Below are 21,756 nucleotides of genomic sequence, written 5' to 3'. Positions count from 1 at the left end.
TAGACTGTTGTTGGTACAAAGAGCATATCTCACTGGAACCTCCTGCTGGCAGTTATCATGGGTGGAGAGAGCATTGGCACGACTAAGCCCGTTTGCGGCCGAGAAGAGCTCAAACTTCAGTATTTTCACTTGTTCTTTAGGAAGAGTACACTCTGATGCCAGCCAAGGGCCCAGACATGGGGAGGTACTACTTAGAAATCAGAGACTGACCTCCTGGCCGAAGTCCCACTCTCCGACCAAGCAGCTCTGCTGTTGCGTCGCCTGCCGCTGCCCGGACACCTCTCTCCTTGGTTGAGGCCCTCCTCCACCTACAGGCTCCTGCTTGTGCCTCATCCCTGGTGGTCCAGTGGGAGAGCCTTGCTCTTCTCCTGTTCCACTATTGTCTGTCTGGTTGCTGTACCCGTTTTTTCTTTGTGTCTTTTGTCTGTCTCTTTACTGTAATTTAATTGTAATTTTAGTTTCTGTTTGTGACTCTATGTTGCCCGTTTTACTCGTTTTTGTGCCTCTGCCCTTGTTTTTGCCCTTTGTGACATTTTCCTGCTGCTGCTCCCCTGTGGACCCTCCCCCCTGCCGTTCCCGCCTCCCAGCTGTGCGTCCCTCCCCCTTCCCTACTTAATGGCGGCCGCACCTCGGGTGTATCAGTAGGTCCTCGGACCGCCTGGTCAGAGTCCCGCTCTCCGCCTACGCAGCTCTGCTTTTGCTTCGCCTGCCTCCGACACCTCTCTCCTTGGTGGAAGTTTGAGGCCCTCCTTCACCCGCAGGCTGCAGCCTGCGCCTCATCCCTGGTGGTCCAGTGGGAGAGCCTTGCTCTTCTGCTGTTCCACTATTGTCTGTCTCCATTGTTGTGCCCGTTTTTCTTTGTGTCTTTTGTCTGTCTCTTTACTGTAATTTAATTGTAATTTTTGTTCCTGTTTGTCTGTGACTCTGTGTTGCCCTTTTTACTCGTTTTTTGTGCCTCTGCCCTTGTTTTTGTCCTCCGTGCCCTTTTCCCGCCGCTGGTCCCCGGAGCCCCTCCCCCATGGCGTTCCTGCTCCCGTCTCCCAGCTGCGCTTCCCTCCCCCTTCCCTAATTAATGGCGGCTGCTGTGCTGGTGCACCACTGGCGCACCAAAGGTAAGCCGGTCTGCGCCCGTTTGCGGCCCGATCGCGACCAGCGCCATAGACCCTGGATCTCTGACCACACACCGCTACGACACCGCTGCCCTTCTAGCACTCAACCCGGAAGGAACAACAACTGCCATCTGTCTACACCGATGTCCACCTTTGGCCAGTTCTCCTGCCGATACTGACGCTGAACCTTCACCACCCTCTGCACCCTCACAGCCATCTCCCCCAGTCAAAACAGCAGCAGCCCGAAGCCTTGAGGTGCATCCTCCTCAACGTGCGCTCCCTGCACAGACATGCCATAGAGATCTGGGACCTCCTCGAAACCATCTTGCCAGACGTTGCCTTCTTCACAGAAACCTGGACCAACTGCACCTTCGCCCCTGACATTACCACCGCCATCCCTGACAGATACAAGATCCAGAGGAAAGACCGCCCCAATCATCCAGGAGGAGGACTTCCCATCCCACACAAGAGCTCCCTCTGACTCACCACCTGCAGCACGAGTGACTCCCCATCAACCACCGAAAACCACCATTTCCAGACACAGACCAGCCTCAGAACCACCCTACGCGCACCCCCACCTACAGGCCCCCCGGACCCCAAACCGCTGTCACCTCTACCATAGCCAACCTCGTCTCACCCCACGCCATCGCCTCCATGGACTACATACCCATCGGAGACCTCAACTTCCACCTCAACAACCTCAACTACACCAGCTTCTCCACCCTCCTGGTCTACCTCGCCAACCTCAGACTGAAACAACTAGTCACAGTCCCCTCCCACAAGGCAGGACACAGCCTCGACCCCATCTTCAGACACACCACGCAGCCCCTCTGGACGGACCACCACTGCTTACACTTCCACCTCGACAAACCCAAACCTGGACACCGCCCACCGCGAAGGAACTGGAGCAAAGTCACAGAGGAGCACCTCAATTCCACCCTCAACCGCGATGCCGACACCAACCTCGCCACCAAATACCTACACAGATGCATCACCAACTGCGCGGACGAACTCGCACCCCTTCGCAACCCCAACAGACAGCACCCCAGAAGGGTCACCAGGTTCACCGCCGACCTCCAAGAATCCAGATGCACCTGCAGACACCCCGAGAAGAACTGGCAAAACAGCAAAGCTTCGGAAGACCGCACCACATACAAGATCGCCATGACAGAATACCACCAACTCATCAGATCAACCAAAAGGACCTTCATTCAGACCAAGATCACCGCCAACTCCAGCAACTCGAAGGAACTCTTCAACATCATCCTAGATTTCACTAAACCCCCCAGCGAGGCCACGGACATCACCCCCTACCAGGACCTCTGCAACAACCTCAGCGCCTACTTTCATCTGAAAATCAAGTCCCTCTACGACAACTTCAAAGAACTGACACCGGATGGCGAAACCACTCACTCCTCCAGCAACACGAGCCAAATCACCATCTCCGCCTGGACCCCAGCCACCACCAAAGACACCGAATTGACCATGAAAGGCATCCACTCAGGAACACCCACGTACCCCTGCCCTCCACACATCTTCCGCAGAAATGCCATCGCACCGGAACTACGGCGCACCATCAACAACACCTTCGAAACCGGGATTTTTCCCAATGACTGGAAACGCGCAAAGTCAAGTCCCTACTCAAGAAGTCCTCGGCTGATCCCCTGGACCTCAAGAACTACCGACTCCATGACGAAGGCATACAGGGAACCGCCCTCGAATGGCTCTGCTCCTTCCTCACCGGTAGAACCCAAAGATTCACTACTGCCCTTCCTCTCCAAACCCACAGAGATCACCTGTGGAGTACCCCAAGGATCATCACTCAGCCCTACGCTCTCCAACATCTACATGGCCCCATTTGCCGCCATCATCAGACAGCATGGTCTCAGCATAGTATCCTATGCCGACGACACCCAGCTCATCCTCTCCCTCACCAAGGACTCCGTCACCACCAGACTTAGCTTACAGGAAGGAATGAAGGACGTCGCATCCTGGATGAGCAGCAGCTGCCTGAAGCTCAACTCAGAGAAGACAGAGGTCCTCATCCTCGGACCCTCTCCCACCGCATGGGACAACACCTGGGGTCCACCGCCCTCGGCAGCCTGCCCACTCCCATGGACCAAGCCCAGAACCTAGGCATCATACTCAACTCCTCCCTCTCCCTGACCCGACAGGTCAACGCCGTCGCCTCCACCTGCTTCAACACCCTCCGATTCCTTCGCAAGACCTTCAAATGGATCCCCCCCCCCCCGAATCAAGAAAGACCATCCCCCATGCACTCATAACCAGCAGACTGGACTATGGAAACGCCCTCTATACAGGAATCAACAAGTCTCTGCTCCGCAAACTCCAGACCACACAGAACACCTTAGCCAGACTTGTCTTCGGTATCCCTCAACAAGTACACATCTCTCAACACTTGGCTCCCTGTCGACAAGAAAGTAACCTTCAAGATACTCACCCATGCCTACAAATGCCTCCACAACACCAGACCCCAATACCTCAACAAATGAATCTCCTTCCACGTACCTAAGAGAAACCTCTGATCCACCAACCTCGCCAAAACCCCACGCATCCGCAGAGCCAGAACGGGTGGAAGAGGCTTCTCCTACATCGTGGCTAAGACCTGGAACGAGCTCCCGATCGACATAGGGCACACGCCCCCCTCTCTGCGCATCTTCAGGAAGACCCTCAAGATCTGGCTCTTCGACTAACTGGAGCTGCTTACCCCCACAGCCCCAGAAGTGTTGTGGATAGTGGCTCTGAGGGTCTAATATTTATACCAGGTGGCAAACTTTTTGCATAGAGGGACATCCTTGTCTACCCCCACATCTGGCTCTGGAAAGTTCTTTCTTTCCCTTATCGAGGCTCTAAACTATCTAGGGTGACAAACGGCTCGTGTCAAGCTCCTTTGTGTTGAGGTGTAAGTGGGACAGAACACAGATCCACCCTCAGCCATCCTGGCAGAATGGCCCATCCTGCCCACATCTAGTCTCCTTTGTGTCACTGTCTGGGAGGAATACACAAACCCCAAAGGCATAGCCATTCACAGTCATGTGATCCAGGACACTAGCAGAAAGCACATATAGTTAGAACAAGAAAATGACAACTTTCTAAAAGTGGAATTCTTTTAATTGTGGCTTCAATCCGAGTTTTGTTCTTCATACAAAGTTAGCACTTACTAAATGTAATAAGGTGATCCAATGTTAATCAATGGGAGAGATAGGCCTTAAAGTACTAAAGAAGAACTTAAGGAGCATTTCACCACCAGGACATGTAAAACGTAAACCCACATGCCCGCCCGACTTTTTAAATATCATGCGCCCTACAAGCCTTTAGGGTCTACCTGAGGGGTGACTTGTACTTTTAAAAAGGAAGGTCTAGGCCTGGCATAAGGATTATGTTGCCTGGTCACAATGGCAATTTAAAACTGCACTACAAGCTGCAGTGGTAGGCCTGAGACATGTTTGAAAAGGCTACTTTAAAGGATGGCACAATGAGTGTTGCAGGCCCACTAGTAGTGTGTAATTTCCGGGCCCTGGGTACATGTTACACTATATACTAAGGACCTACAAGTAAATTAAATTTACCAATCAGGTATATGCAATTACAATTTCAAAAATCTTTATTTCGATCATGAAAGATCATAAAAGATATACAAATATTTAGTCATTAAAAACAATAAAAGACATTATACAAGTATACTATTTTTAAAATACAATTCTTAATAAAATAGTTATACAGATGCTAATTTGATGTTGTTTTGAAGAGCGCAACTAGGCCAAATGCAAGGGGGGGTAAGAGAAGAATGTTTCATGCAATTATAGTGCCCTCCATTATTTGTGCGCGGACCCGCCACATTGCAGTCAAAAATGTTGCCATTGCGAACACAGTTGGCACAGATAGGTCTGTCTTTAGGACTCTGTAAGCCGGGACGTAGGTTCTGAATCCCAAATTTTTTAGAAGTGGCACCAGCCAATGACACCTAATTCTAGTTTAGGCTTTACAGAACAATACCACGTGCAAGTCACTCTCCAGTTTATATGCGCAGGCCGGACACGCCCCTGTCTCCAGTCGGCCAGCCCAGGACTTTGTGAAAGACCTTAGGGGGAGAGACCCAAGATCTTCCGTGTGAACGTCGGTAAGATACCATCTAATACACACTCATGGCTGAATGAGTCTTTTACCCTAATGAAGAGGTCGGTGAGAGACCCTTCCCGGGTGGTGGCCAGTGTTTTTTGGAGCATAAAATTGTAAAATAAATTGGAAAGTGTTTTCCTGGAGATCCTTGCTGACGCATATTCCGGATCTGTCCATAGCTCTGGCACTCCGAGAGACATGTACATACTCCTGATGTACCTTAGCCAAGGTATTTTAGTGGTGTTGGGTAACTTTAAAAATTCCTGCAGCTCATTTCTGTCATTGACGAGATCCTGGCTACTCCATAGGCGACGCCAATAGATCAGAGGTTTAAGGCCCAGTTCTTCAGTGATGGGTCGCAGTGCCAGATCCAGTCTTAATGGGAGGAGTGGGGTGCTCGGGGGGAGGGCAACCAATTGTCTGATAAATTTATTTTCTATGGCCTGGATAGTGTGTGGCAGGGTGTGTCCCCAGAGCTCGCTCCCATAGATAATTCCCCCCCGGGCTTGAGCTTTATAAATATGGATAGCAGGTGCCAGCGGACGCAGTGGGGATTTCCTAGCAATTCTTGTGATGCCTCCCGCCCTCTGAGCTAGTTTTGTGCTTGCTTTCATTATATGGGCCGACCATTTTAGGTTCTGGTTTAGGGTAATACCCAGATATTCTATTGTGTAGACCCTTTCCAGAGATGTTGTGCCCAGGCGGGGATTTGGGGAATTTTTGGGCTTGGGGTTAAGGATCATGAATTTTGTTTTTGAGGGATTGATTTCAAGACCCCTTTCATTACAGAAGCCCAAGAAACCATCCAAGACCCTCTGTAACCCCATGGGTGATTTGGACAGCAGCAGGGTGTCGTCCGCAAACATGATCGCGGGTACCCTGCTGCTGTTCAATTTAGGTGCATCAATATTGCGGATCCTGCTCAGGTGTTCTATCACCACGTTCACAAAGAGGCAAAACAGGGTCGGCGCTAGTACGCAGCCCTGCCGTACCCCTCTGCGAACGGGAAACCTGTCAGTCAACCTGCCTTCTTTCCCACATCTAACTCGGGCATAATTGTCTTTGTGCACTCTAATTAGAATTTGGAGGATTTCACCCGGGACGTCCAGCTCGACCAATACCTACCACAGTTTGGCCCTATGGACCAGATCGAAGGCGGCACGAAGGTCCACGAAGACCGCGTAAAGGGTGCCGCCCTCGATCAGTACTGTCTTCCAGTAAATGATATTTAATCGGAGTATTTGGTCGACTGTAGAGACTCCTTTTCTGAATCCCGCCTGCAATGGGGTAAGGGTGTCAGTCTCCTCCAACCAGGTTTGTAACCTGTTAAGTACTAGCCTGCCAAATAGCTTCTGCGAGACGTCAATGAGGCTAATTGGGCGATAGTTGGCTGGGAGCAGGGGAGATCCCTTTTTAAAAATCGGGACCACCTCCGCCCCCAGCCAAGTATCAGGTATTTCCATTCCCTCAAGAACTGCATTGAACATCAGCAGAAGATAAGGTGCCCAAATTCCTGGTTCCTGTTTAAATAAGTCTCCCGGCACCCCATCCAGGCCAGGTGCCTTTCCAGAGGATAACCCTGCTATCGCCATCCCCACCTCTTTCTCGGTAAAAGGGTCCAGTGCCTGATTGTTTTTCATGTTATAGAATGGGAATTCCAGCCCTCCAACCTCCGTGGAATATAAAGACTGGTAGTGATTTTGCCAGACACTCGGGGCAATGTTTGGTTCAATTGCAGAGGGAAGGTCTTCGGAACCATGATTGACTATGCGCCAAAATTTGCGGGAATCCCTCGTTGCTAATAGCTCTGAGAGATTCTCCCAGTGTTGGAGATCCCACTCTATCTTGGCGTTTTCCACAAGTGTCTTATACGCCCGCCTTCTACTACGGATCTCCTCCCTTGATCCTCCGGCTTTAATAGTAAGTAGAAGGTCACGTTTGGCGTTTCGGCATGAGATATTAAACCAGGTATCTTTATGAGGTCCCCGGGTCCTGGAGGGTCCACTACTAAAGAGGTCCAGCTCCAGAGTTTTAATTAATTGATCGTGTATGCGCAGGAGATGCTCTCTGTTTTCCTGCGTGCTCACTGGGACCCACGAGGCGAATGCCTCTGTTAAGATTGGTGTAATCCTAGCATAGAGGATGGCTAGCTTATCTTCTCTAGTGGACAGCTTTTCCCATCTTATCCTCCTTCTGTTGTTTTCTAGGAGGTACCCTTCCCTGGGCTTTTGTTCATTCGATGCCCTGTCCTCAGTATGGAGAATGGCGTATTCCAATTCCAAGGCATTGTGATCACTGTCTTCTCTGACTGTTACTCTAAAATCTATCACCCTTTTCCAAGCGGATAATTGTACCAGTAAGTAGTCTAATCTAGATTCCCTCCCAATTTTATTGTATGTACATTTGCACGGGATGTCAGATTTGACACGGCCGTTGCAAGCCCTAAGGCCGTGGGCGAGGGTGAGCATATTTATCTGCACGGCTAGTGGTGTCCATGCTCTCGGAGGGGGGGCCTCTGTCGCGGGAACCTGCCAACTTGAATCCTCCTCTAGGGAGGGTCCATCAAGTAGGCCCGGTAATGGCTCAAAGTGTGAATTAAAATCCCCCCCCCACTAGGTATGATGTGCCCTCCGGAATAGTCTCCAAGAAAGAGGACAGTTCTTCAATGGTTTTTGAGGTGCTCGATATGGGGGTCGGTCTGGAATAGACATTTATTATAAGTAATTTAAATGATCTAGGCCATTCAAGGAGGACAGCCAATATATCTTCTGAGTCTACATTTTGATGTGTAGCTAGGCAACCCAGATGCGATGCCACCCAGATTGCCAGTCCCCCAATGGGCGACCTCTCCCTCCCCATCTTGCCGGTATAGAGAATATCTCAAAACCTCGAGAGGTATACTCCTCCCTTGCCCAAGTCTCTTGGAAGAGACAGACGCTTCTAGAATCTGTTAAATCGGCCCACAGTTGGGAATCTATTTTGTTCGCCAATCCAGCCACGTTCCATGACAGCAGTTTTAGTATATAAGGAGCGTGCTGGTTGTTTCCCCTTGTACCTAGATTTACCATTGGATTGGCGTGATCTTTTGGGGGCATCCCTCGTATAGGATCTTGTCCCCTGTGGGCGTCCACTAGTTCTGTTTCCCTGTCTGCTCTCTGTGGGGGATCTTCTAAATTTGTGCGGGAGGGGGGTTCCCCCCCCATGGTTAGTTTTGGGAAGTTTATGCCCTCCTCCCCGGATGGTGTTGGGTGCGGCTTGCCCGGATAGGTGGGGGTATACCCTACCTTCAAAGTCGTACTGTCAATCCACCATTTCGAGACAATCGAACCGGTTGAATAATGGGAGAAATGGGGGCTGATAGTATCTCGGGGGCCAGATTGCTCCTCGCTCCCAGCCACCCCTTCCCACCCCTCTTCTAGTGACAGTTTCCCAACCCTGAGCCTCGTCATGTGTCAAAGCATGGCCCGATGCCATTCGCATTTGATTATAGGGATTCCTCCTCCCTCTATGATTTTCCCCCCAATTTCCCAGTGGCTCATGTGAGTATTCCCATCTCTGATCATTGCCTATGTGACTGTTTGATGGATAAAAAAAAGAGAGGTGAAGTGGCTGGATGTTGTTCCCCTCCTCATCTGGAAAACAGCCACAGATATAGGAAACTGTTCCTGGTTCTTTAAAACTGACCAGTATACAGTTGCCACTGATTGTTTTGGGACTCTTCCCTACCCATGAGACTCTTCTCACCATGCGAATATCGCTGGTCATGCCTCTGGGGAGTGGCCTAAATGTGGATAGCCAATTCATGACTTTGTTTTTTAATGAGGCCCCTGTTTCACTGGTCGCTGGTTTTAGTTCCGGTACCCCGGCTAGAATGACAGTATATGCAGCTACCTCTGGTGGAAGGTTTACTGTTACTGTTCTTTGTATATGCAAATTGTTGGACTTGGGCCATTCTCCTGAATTTTTTCGCTTTTTCTCTCCCCATTAGAGGATATCTCCCCCATGGTAGAGGAATGTATAGGCCATGTGTGGTGTGAGATGCAGTGACACATGCTGCGCAATGGCGTGCGCAGATTTATTTGTGCTGTTGTGGAGAAATGTCACTTTTAAAATGGACGCCATTTCTGTGTGCCTCTCTGTGCTGGGGTTACCAGTCTAGTTGTTGTTTCCCAGCACCCCTAGCTTTTGGAGGGAAACCTGGCACCCAGGGTGCTCTACTCCTCCCCGTGAGCCAGTTAGAACCAGTTTCCCCAGACACTTCTAGAAGCTTCTGGCACTGTCTGGTAGGTGGGGTGAAGGGCGCATAAATAGGGGGGGCTGTGCCACCATGTGCTCAGTCAAAGCGTGGACGTGAAGGTGAATGGACCTGCTGCCAGGGGGTGACGCCGCATGGGCCTGTGTGCTGGCCCCTGAGCCCAACTGTAATCCCTCTGCTGTCCACAGGGCTAAGTGAGAGCCCCGCTGCCGGAGTAGAGGCTGCTGTACCAGGAGGAGTGCCACATTACAGGGGATGATGGTTCCTAGGAGCTGCTGTCCTGTACTGATGAGTACCCACTGACTGTTGACCTTGCTCAGTAGTGCCTGCTGCTCTGCTGACTAGCACCTGAGGGAGAAGAGCGCTATATTGTACTGGCCTGTGCTCCCTGCCTGCACCCTAGCGCCTCGTGGGAACCTGCCTACATGCCCTGCATAAGGTGAGCGCTATATTTGGTGGGTGCTACGCTTGGATGGACTGTGTCCTGCCTGCTATCTGGCGCTGGGTGAAGGCGGCGCTGTGTACTGAGTGGCCGGGAAAAGAGGAGCTCTGCCTTTTGCCCCTGAAGTTGGTGATGCTGCTTAGCGCCTGTTAAGCGCTATACTCCATGCTCCAGCAGAGCTGTGTGGCCAGGAAGAACTGTTTCATTTTAAAGCGCCGCAGGAGCCTACCCCGCATTATTGCCGCCATCGCGGGTGCCCACCCTGCGTGTGTGCTCGTGTCCTGGAGGGAGCCTACCCCTTATTGCCGCCACAAGAGGAATCGCCTGTCTGAAATACAGCGGGTGCCTACCCCACATTTTAGTGCCCTCTCGCGGGTGCCTACCCCGCTTCATGCATATTTAATGAGCGGGTGCCCACCGCGCGTAACTTTGCCTATTTTAAAGTTAGGCGGGAGCCTACCCTGCACTTCGTCGCCACTAAACCTGTCAGCGCATCACCGCCGCGACCCGAGGTCTTGTCTAGGGCCGCCGCGCTGCCTACGGCGACCCGGAAGGAGAAGGAGCCGACCCGGAAGTCAGGCGGGGGCCCCGTGAGCTGGTTGGAGCCCGCGCCTTTGCTGATTCTAAAACCGGAGCGGGTGCCTACCCTGCCGGTTCGTGACCCGGAGGGACGCCGTCTGGAGCCTCGCAGGCTTCGCATCAAAGACCCGGGTCCCAGGAGGGGGCCCGGGCGAAGTGTGTTGAGACGCTGCTGCGGGCGGGGCTCTCACGCACCGAGGAGAGCCCCACGACCGCCACGGAAGACAAGAGCGGAGGAGCCCGGAGCCGTCCCAGCCTCGGAGGACGAACAGCCAGTGGTTTGCGGGGCTCCCAGGTGGAAGGGAGAGCCCTGTGTGCAGGCTGAGAAGTCGGGTGAGGAGCTGCTGCCGGCAGCAGGAGAAGCCCGGAGCCGCTCCACAGGATCCCCGGTGAGTGGTGCTGCCCTCGGGAGTGTTGGAAGGGAGGGCCGGCCGAGGCACATTATCGGTGCCTGAGTCCCAGGACGGGGCTGCACCGCCATTGACTGGACTTGCCAGGCAACTGCCCCGGGTGGTAGTGGGCAGCTGCCTTTCCTCCCTTTACCATCTGGGGCCGCCTTCCATGCATTGCACCCGGGCGATTGAGACTGCCCAGTGCGGGCCGCTCCACCGTGCCGGGGATGATTATACTTTAGAGCCCAGGGAGTGGGGCTCGGCTCAGTGGAGAGTGGCGTCGCCCGTGCCCCTGCATCATTGTAAAGTTGGGGGCATTCTGTATTTCCACGCCCCAGAGGAGGGGGTGACAATGTGCCCCAGTGCTTGGTTCCTTCCCCCGCTGCAACATTCTGGGACCATTGGTGACGTAGGGGCATTTGTGGAATCTCTAAGCCCGAAAGGGGGCTCCACCGGGCCCAGAACTAACTTACTGACACACAACTGCCCAGCTGGACCGGGGGCAGTGGCCACGATGGGGCATGTTTATTTGAAGAGAGGGAGTGCCCTTGGTTAATGTTATTCACTGCAAATGTTTTGGGGCTTCCCCTAATGGGCACACTGATGAGTTCATGCCTAATGCCTTGTCGCCTAAGGTTAATGCCCCCTGCCAAGTGTGTTTCAAGCCGTTAGGCTTCATGTGAAATGCCCCATGAGTTTATGCTAATGAGGAGTCTGCCTAAGGTCATGTTAGGATGTTTCCAGTTCGTGCTTAATGCATGTGTTTATGCCCAACGTTATGCAGGGTGTGCTCTCTGTCGCAGGAGGATGCCTACGGCCCCCGTTGATGTCTAAGGACAGGATCTCTATGTTCTAAAGGTGATGCTTCCCACGCTAATGTTGTGCCCACTGTTATCGGGATTTACGCCTAATGTTTTTATTTTATGCTGGATGCCTTGCACTGATGGAAGGCCGGATGTTCCCATTGAGGAACGGCCCAAGGTGAAGTGTGGCTCACTGGTTAGAGGAGGCAGACCTGGAAGCAGAGGTCAGCCCGGGACCAGGGTTCAATTCCCGGCTCGGCGGGGTCTTGAGTCCTAAAATGTCCATGGACTCGACAATTCTCGCTCCGGTGCCTACTCGATTCACGGGTTCACACTCTGCGACTCTGGGCAATAGCTTGCTTAATCTCCACAACGGCCCCTCGCGGCGGGATGCCTGGCTTTCACCTTACGGATACCCTGCCGGGGTTATCTCACAGGGGAATACCAGGACGGGTTCCCTAAGCAAGCGCTTAGAAACCGCTTGGTGATTTGCGCTATATAAATTCCTGTACATTTACATTTACATTTACAAGGTGCTGGTGTCGGTATAAAGTATAATGTACTTATTTGCATAAGGGTATGTCCAAAGTTACGTTATGCCCAATGTGATCGATGCCTCATGACTGATGCCTAGTGATCCTGCTGTTATATGCCTAATGTTTTCCTTCCAGGCTGGCGTACAGGGTGTTTATATACTGACCTGACGTGTTATTCTGGGTCCATTGTTTATGCTTCGTGCTAATGAGGATGCCTTATGTTTAGGCCTGATACTCTCCACAAGGTCGCCCAGGTCATGCCCTAGCCGGAAGGCCTTGGCTGTTATATATTCCTCAATAGACTTTACCTTTGTTCTTCACCCTTCCATTTACCCGAACTGTACCAGCGATGGTTCAGACAGCGGCCTGTTAGGCGCTGCCCTGTAAATAGTCCCCTTTTGTATTGTTACCTGGTGTCAGTTGGCACCGTGTTCATCCCTGTGATTACCTATTGCTGTCCTGCATAACTTGCATACTGTTTTTCACCTAAACTGGTGTGGTCTCTTTTTGTAGTGTGCCTTGTGTGTCGCCTGTGAGTGCTGCGTGGATACTTTACACATGTCCTCTGGAGTTTGGCCCGCCCGCTCTGCACCACGCTACCCCATTTCTAACGCAAATTGTATCATGTTTTAGGGAGAGAGCATAAGCAGTTTACCACTGGTTAGAAGGGAAAAAGTGCAGAGTCCTAATGGCATCAAAAATGGGTCTAGCAACAGAAGGCAACAAATCTGGGGGAAATCCTGCAAAAAGGCAGGTCTAACATTAGCTCACAATGTATGTGCAACTGCAAACATCTGAAGAAGATTAACTCCAAATAAAAAGTGCATCTTAACACTCACAGAACAATATTATTATAAATGAGTAAGCGGTCATCTCATAGAACAAATTTACTGTGTGCTTAGCATAATCAAAACACCACAAATGAACACATATAAATCTGCTTAGCACTAGAAAAACACATATGTACTATAAGGAAATACATTTCCTATGGAACACAAAAGAAGAAACATTAAAGAGCAGAATGCAACAGAAATGAGAAGAGGGATGGAGAAAAAAGTGAAGGATAGTAGATAACCTTGGTTTGGGAAAAGTTAAGTAGATGGCTATATGGTGTCAGATGACTGAGAGACAAACAAATGCTGGATGGAATGAGGGAAATGCAAAGATAACTTGCATATCAGTAAGCAAATTATAAAATAAAATTTAAAAAAGGAGGAGATGAAGTCACCAACAGTAGTATTCTGACGTGAGAAGAGGTGGAGGCCTAAGACTGAGTCTACTGGAGCACCGACTTTTAAGAGAGTCATTGGTGAGAGTGAAAAATATCATGAGATTGAAAAGGAGTGGATAAAAAGGTAGGAAGAGAGCAAGTCTTGTCTGTGATACCCAGGGTTTTCTGGTTTATTAGGTTGGTAAGGTGATCAAATGTGTGAAGTATTGCGAAAGAAAGGTTAGAATCAAGCAAAGATGGTTGTGGTTAATGGAATGGTATTGTCGCAAGCCCGACTGTAATCAGATGATTGGGTTATAGGGAGAGAAGTATGAAGAGATTCGATTGAAAACTAGCCATTCGAGGTGTTTTTGTTTTGGAAATGTGTTTGGGAGAATGGGCAGAGGTAGGAGAAAAGAGATTAGCTATTATTAATTTCTGCAGTGGCAATCCAACAGCAACTTTAAAACATTCCATATAGGAGCCCGACAGATTGGGGGCAGACAAGTTTCAGGAAGTGAAGGCAAACAGAAGTAGGAAATATACGTCGCTCCATTTTAACATAAAATACGAGCATGCCTAAATGGCAAAAAATTGTGCACGCTTGTAATTCATTGAGCTCCAGCATCTGTCATGGAGCTTTAAGCAACAGCTTTTATCACTTATGCCTCTCAAGGCAGGCGTGAGTATTAAGGATAGCATATATCAGGCATTAAAGTCTTCTGTGTTTGTCATCCAACACATTGCCTTCCAGCTGAAACTATTTCAGCCTTCCTGAGAAAATGTCATTAACCATACTTCCTATAAAATATGAATTTATTAACCAAAGACACTGAATATGTAATTGTATGGCTGTGAGTAGACAGCGTGTTCCACATGAAAAACCGCTACAGTGGGCACAACTAGACTATTTGCAGAAACCATATGTAGAAAAGAAACGCTCAGAATATGCGGAAAATGCACGTTTTCTAAAGTTAGATCTGAAACACGGAAGTTAACCAAATACGTGCATCACAGAGGCTGTGAAAATTAAGTACCAGTGAACCTAATAAATCAGCATAGACGAAAAATATCCAGGCTCCCTGGGGTCCAGTACATTTTTATCCTGTACATTCATCCAATTACACCGGTCACAGTGACAACATTTATAAAGCTACACGTTCATGGACAGCATTTTGCATCCTAGTTACAAAGGTGCACGATAATAAAGTGACTATAAGTTATTTGTTTTTGCATACCTGTGGTTTTATATTCTGATAAGGACAGTAACTTTTGATATACTCCATAAATTTTTCACTGGATAAAGGATTGCCCCACTCTTCTTGTTCCTCAAGAGTAAGTGGTAAGTTTGCATCTAACATTGTGTTGAAAACGTCTAGGAAGGGTGCCTAAAACATAAGCACAGAAGGAAAACACTGTCAAAAAATAACATTGTAGATATTTCTGAACATGAATCAGTGTATTTCACTGTTTTACCAACCGTTTGCCTCTAGCTACACGGTTCACACCTTAGGCATTCCAATATACAATGTTAGTTATGATCTCTATAAATTATCTTAAACCTGAAGTTTCCATGCATGCGAAATTACAAAATCCTTTTGTTATCAATGGCCTACCAAAATCCAGTGTTTTACAGGCAACTATGAGACAACTTATCACACTTTCCACCACCCTCTTATGATGTCGTGTGCATGAAGCCTTCCACCCACGAAACACTAGTTGGCTGACTAACGGTTCCATATGACCACAAGATACACCAAGTCAGTGGTCTGCTCTTATAGCAACCTTGAAATCAAGGTTGGTTAAAATAACAAATCAAGAAATACAACATGTACCTAGTCACCCGGTTTGAAGATTTCTATCTGAAACTGGTCACCCTTACGCTTTGGGGTGGTCAAAGCTCTCAGACTGGGTGAAGATGTTTCTAACAACTTCACTGAAAGAAAAATATTATTAGGACAGGCTTGTGTCCAAAACTGAAAATGCCAGCTAACGGCCCTGTGCGCAAGGAAACACGGCTGCATGTCTGAGCCCCGTTATTTGTAGCTTATTATTCTATTTCATTAGTGCTGGAGTCGCTACCTGAACATTTTTTGTTTCTAAGGGCCAGATGTAGGTAAATACCATTTACCGATTCTAAAATACCGAATTTCACCGATACAGTATTTTAGAATGGGTAAATGGTATGTAGGTATTCATTCGGTAATTTTTACCGAATCGGTAAAATTCGGTAGATACTGATTCAGTATTTACCAATTCGGTATTCCCCATTCATTCCTATGGGCCTAGAGGCCCATAGGAATGAATGGGAATTACCGAATCGGGAAATACCGAATCAGTAAGAGGGGGAAGACCTACAAGGGTGGCAGGGTGGCACATTTACACCCTGTTGCACCCCTGAATAGTGCATGGGTACACATGTGGCACACAAACACGCCCTAAGGGCATGTATGTCTGCCACATGGCACTGTTAAAAAAGCACAAAATTGCTTTTTTAATGGTTTTCGTTATTTACCACCAACTTGTAGTTGGTGGCAAATAACGAATCCTTACAAGTGAAAAGCAGTCACTTGAGTGCTTCCTACATTAAGGAGTCGGTAATTTACCGAATCGGTATTTAAGAATTCGGTAATTTACAGATTCCTTAAATTACCGATTCGGTAAATTACCAAGGGCCATATGTAGGCAGCCAAATACCGGTCGGTAACGGCCCAAAATCGGCCGTTCCCGACCGGTATTGAGAAAAAGAGATGTAGGTGTCAAAAATATACCGAATCGGTAAATATGAATCGGTAAAATACCGATTCTGTATTTTCCGAATACATATTTACCGAATCGGTATTTTCCGAATACATATTTACCGATTCGATATTTACCGATACCTTATTTACCGAGTCCTCAATCACCGAATCGGTAAATAAGAAATCGGGAAAAATGGCCATCGAGATGTAGGAAAGGCCAAAAATACCGAATTCCATGAAATTCGGTATTTAAGTCGGTATTTACCATGGACTGAAAGCAGGTGGTACCCTTTTGCAGGGTATAAAAAAGGGCCCAAAATGCAACAGTGTTGCAAAAATGGCAGCACTCTATGTGATTGCGAGGAGGCGAAGGCTACAGGCTGCAGGTCTGAGGGTATGGCAAAGGGAGGAGCAGGTGTACAGGCAGAGGATCACTCTGTTCCAATTGACTGAGCCTGAGATACACCAGAGGTACAGGCTGCACCCCAGAACCATCATGGACCTAATAAGGGACCTCCACCCATACCTGGATCACCCAACACCCAGGGCCCACGCCATCCCACCCCATGTCCAGGTGCTGTGTAGCTTACACCTGCTGGCCTCTGGGAGCTACCAGAGTGTGATAGCTGCAGTAGGAGGTGTATCCCAGAGCTGTCTGTCCCGTTTTTTCAGGAAGTTTCTGGATGCCATGACGCAGAGAATGGGACATTACATCTGGTTCCCTGACACACCTGCGGAACTTGCAAAAACCAAAACTGATTTTTATGGACTGGCACACTTCCCGCATGTGATAGGCTGCATAGATGGCACCCACATTCCCCTATGCCCACCTGCAGCCACCGAACACATATACAGAAACCGTAAGTCTACGCACTCCATCAATGTGCAGGTGATATGCAATGCTGGCAACATCATCACCGACATAGTGGCCAAATTTCCTGGGAGCACGCACGACTCCTACATTTTCCAGAACAGCGGAATTTACACACGACTAGTTGCTGGAGATTTTGGAGATGGATATCTGCTAGGTAAATAAGTGTAACACACCCTGTAATGAATGGCAGCTGAATGTGCAATGTGATTGTAACTCATGTACCTCTCATTCCCTCCCAGGTGATAGTGCATATGCCCTGCGTTCCTTTGTGCTCACACCGTACCTCAACCCAACCAACAGAGCCGAAAGGCGATACAATGTGGCACACAGGTCTACTCGCAACGTAGTGGAGCGAACATTTGGACTCCTCAAGAGCAGGTTCCGCTGCCTCCACAAGAGTGGAGGTGCTCAACAGTACACCCCCATCCTGTGTTGCAAGATAATAGGGACCTGTGCCATTTTGCACAATCTTGCTACCAAGGAAGGCACAGAGGTGGAGTTGACACATCACGAGAACATCGATGATGACCAAGAACATGCAGAGCCCCAGGCAACAGGACCAGCAGCACTAGATGGTAGATTGAGACGGACAGAAATTACACGTTGATATTTCTAGATAATGTATGACACATAGACAGGTGTAGTGTTTGACAAGTGTAGTTTAATCTTCACTACGTCATCATTTTCACATCGGTAAAGGCTTCATTAATCAAAGTCAATGTCTCTGGCTGCTCCTGCTCAGTTGCCGTCACTGTGTGCAGTTGAGTCAATCAGCAGCATAGGTCAGTGCTTACGTCCACGCACCACATTGCGCGATTGTGGAGCCTGGCTTTCAGATTCCCTGCTGGGGCCTGACTCTGCATGGCTGCGCCTGCCGCTCCTGCGCACCTCCGGAACTGGTGTGCTAGAGCCACTCCTGCTGCTTGACCCCTCTGTCTCCTCCACACCCGTGTCACCAGCATTGCCTGTATTAGTGTGTGATTCCCATAGGACGTCTTTGCGGATCTGCGTGTAAATAATCACGTTGCAGCGTCGCATACACGTGAGGATTGTGGCTTAGACTTGAAGTAATTAAATTGGATGCCCGCTTAAACGGAGATCGGTGCGCATCGGCAGACGGGTGCTTCGCTACCTTTCAGCACTCTGAGATCTTCCACACGCCAAATAAACCCAAGCATCTTGAAAGACGTGTGTTGTCTTCCCGGCTATCCTTTGATGTCGGATTCAGAATCATTCACGCACACAACCCTTGTAGTGGTGTAGATGCGGTAGTCGATTAAAGACTCTGAAATCCCTTATTTTGTGGACGCTGATCGTCTGAATTAACTACAATCACCCTGTTTTCAATTAAGGTTACAGTCTGTCATTATACAGTTTTTAATTGACCCCAGTCCTGAAGATGGTCTCAGTAAACTTCCTCTAAAGAGACCGAAACGTCGACCTACACCTTTTCCTTTTTGTATCATTGATTGCACTATTTTGGATAGGTGCTCTAGGTTCTGTTGCGTTGTATATCTACATATCATTTATATACCTACAGATCCTTTTTACTGTATATATTGATTGAATTTTGTTTGATAAAAACTTGTGTCTATACACCTTGTTTGTGGTTATGTTTTATGTAATTGTATTGTTGAATTGCATTATGTTGTGATGTGAGTCTATTTTGCAGAAATATTGAATTAACACAGGGATCATTAATTCATCCCCTTAATTTGGTTTGAACAACTCAAGTTTCCTTAAACAAATTCCCTTGAAGGCACTCTCACCCTTCTATTGTATTAGTGTTGAGCATCTGCTCCAGCGCAGAGGTCACTCTTCCCATGCCCCGTGTCAAGTCTGTGCAGCAGTGCACTACTGCATCCTGCATGGAAATAGAGCGTCTGCACAGTAGTGAGGTACTTGTTGCAAATCTGTTCATAGCCTTTGTTTGTTGGCGCATATACTGTCGATCCCTGGCACGCTGCAGATGATCTCTGTCCAGCTTATCCGACAGTACTCCCATGTATGTGGAGATGTCTGTAATCCCCTTTGCAATTAGATCCAGATTTGATGCAATGTGGCCTATGCCCTTGTCCATGTTGGACATTTTACTGTTCATGCAGCGAGCCTGCCTATGCATGGTTAACAGTGCTTTGGCCTGCTGGCGCTGTACCTTCACCATTGTGCCCTCCAGGCCACAGAAGACGCTCTCCCCTTCCTGCCCCTCACGTGCCCTCCTGCCAAGAACACTGGTGCGCGCAGCGCCTGCTGCTATCGGTGGTCTAGCCCTGTCAGCCACAGGTGCATTCCTGTGGGGGATATCATCCTCATCCTCAGATTCAGAGGTCTGCAGGATCCTCTGAGGGGGCTCCTCATGCCTACTTGCCCCTCCCGGCATGGACACCCTGGACATTGCAATGGGTGTGTTTGACAGGTCTGGAGATCCAAACAACAGAGGTGAAAGTGGGACAGGTGTTGTGGGTCGGTCTGGTGATGAGGCTGCCTGGGTGGTGTCGTTGCCTCCTTCTACCGCGCTGTGACCAGATTTTCTCTTCTCTTTCTCCCCTCTCTTAGGTGCTGGTGCCCTCTCCTCCCTTGGTGGTGCTGAACTGCGTGAGGACTCTCCTGTGGAATGAGATTGACATAGGGTCAATGTTGTTGTTCATCTGTGTGTAGTTCATAAATAAATAGTCTACACAACTTTGCCCAGTGCACAATGTGTGTTTGGTGATGTGTGTGGCATGCCTTGCAGAGTCATGTGGTGGATGCTTTGCATATATATATTCATGACTACGTCTACCATTATGCATTGCTGCCACCAAGTCTGAGTTGTTATGCAGTATGATGAATCTACACAGTGGGGTACAGGGTCAGGTTGATGGTTGTGGATAAGGGTACATGCCTCTTACTTTGCTTCTTTGTAGCTTTTGCTGTGCTGTCCAGGTCTCCTATCCCATGGATGCATTCTGGCTCCATGGTGGTTTCCACTAGCTCCTCAATCGCTGTCAGCTTAGGTGCTTTGCTCCTGCCACCTACAGTCTCACCAGCATCCTTTTTCTGGGCTGCAATCTTTTTTTGTCACGATGCGCAGGTCATACCACCGCTTTTTTATGTCCTCAATCTCCTGGTGGGTCACACCAATGGCATTCACTTTGCCCTGTATGGAAATCCAAATGTTCCTCTTCACAGTCTCTGCAACATGCAGAGACTGTCTCCCGAAAATGTGGCTGTAGTGGCTTACAATTTCCTCTACAGCCACCTGTAGTTCCTCTGGGCTGAACTTGATCTTCTTTTTTCTCTCCCCACCATCCTTTTGGCCTTCATGTGACTCCATTCTGTAGCACTGCTTGCCTGTGGATGCTGTGCTCCTCTCACCTCTGCTAAAATGTTTGTTCTGTTGGTTTGCACCTGCATTGGTGTGGCCACTCCCAGGTACTGGGGTGGAGTGCTTCAATCTGATTGGTTAGATTCTCAGGGCCTTGGTTGTGGGGTGTGGAGGGGGTCCCTGATTGATTGGCAGGCTCACATGGCTTGTTTCAAACTCCCGATTCGGTAATTACCGATTCGGTAATTACCGATTCGGAAAATTCCGATTCGGATTTATCCGATTCTGTAAATCCCATTCATTCCTATGGGCCAGGAGGCCCATAGGAATGCTTGGGTTTCACCGACTCGGATTTTACCAACTCGGAATTGTCCGATTCGGTAATTACCGAATTGGGTTACCGAGTCACACCGAATCGGTAACTATTACCGATTTTTTAGCTACATACCATTTACCGATTCAGAAATACCGATTCGGTATGAGTCGGTATTTATGAATCGGTAAATAGAAATTACCTACATCTGGCCCCAAATCCTTACATTAGGCCCCAACATCTCAAATGCCTAATACCGGTCAGTAACTGCGGAAATTCGGTAATTTCGGCTGTTACCGACCGGTATTAGGCTTCCTACATCTGGCCCTAAATTCTGCAAGCTGGAAAAAGGGGGTGTCTGTTTACAGCGTTCCATTTCTGTCAAATTCAGTGAGACATTTCCCCTCGTCATACTGCAGACCTACACTTTTGCAACAGCATATAGATTTACCATTTACCTGTTTATTAACGTTTCACAGAATTCCCAAACGGTGGTGATATTAACACTTTGTTGCCCATGAACAGAATGTTCTCCTCACCTGTAGGACGACGGCTCGGAGGAGGTCGGGATAATCATTGCACAGAGCCCCTGCCAGCACTCCCCCGGCACTGGCGGCTGTCAGGGCTGTGAGGCCAGGCTCCGAATATCCGAGCTGATGCAGCTGTGCTATGCAGGCTTTCAGATCATCCAGGCCAGTCCGTTTATTCTCTAGGCGGCCCTCCACGTGCCACCTGTTGCCCAGCTCTCCTCCTCCTCTGAAGTAAAACATTCACACAGGGAACTTGGATTACATTTCACTTATCTACATATTTAAAAGTTTGTTTTTTAATTTCACGAATAAATAGAAACGAAATATTAACCATTTTAAACTTCTTTCGTGTAAATCAATATAAAGATTCACTGGGAAAGGACATTAGTTACGGGTTGGTTAAGGTTAATGAGAGATGAATGTAGCCTACTTCAGAAAACATCAAAAGACAGGTAAATCCCCATTCAAGACAGTAGATCAATCCACAGGCATTTTGTGTGAAAGGTGGTAAGTCACGTTTATATG

The 21,756-nt window shown here is 48.8% G+C and overlaps 1 protein-coding gene across 3 annotated transcripts in view; it reads right to left on the bottom strand.

Annotated features, from left to right (window-relative positions):
- The window catches only part of PREPL (prolyl endopeptidase like), a 416,901-nt gene that overhangs the window by 62,109 nt on the left and 333,036 nt on the right, over positions 1-21,756 (bottom strand). For all 3 annotated transcript variants that reach the window (XM_078649676.1, XM_078649675.1, XM_078649677.1), the window contains 2 exons: positions 21,241-21,457; positions 14,705-14,854 (listed from right to left, as the gene is read on the bottom strand). In XM_078649676.1, coding sequence (XP_078505802.1) covers positions 14,705-14,854; positions 21,241-21,457 — 367 coding nt within the window. The remainder of the gene's footprint in view (positions 1-14,704; positions 14,855-21,240; positions 21,458-21,756) is intronic.

This window comes from Lissotriton helveticus, chromosome 6 (genome assembly GCF_964261635.1).
Source record: "Lissotriton helveticus chromosome 6, aLisHel1.1, whole genome shotgun sequence".
Classification (NCBI taxonomy): domain Eukaryota; kingdom Metazoa; phylum Chordata; class Amphibia; order Caudata; family Salamandridae; genus Lissotriton; species Lissotriton helveticus.
This window is presented reverse-complemented; position numbering and strand designations above follow the sequence as displayed.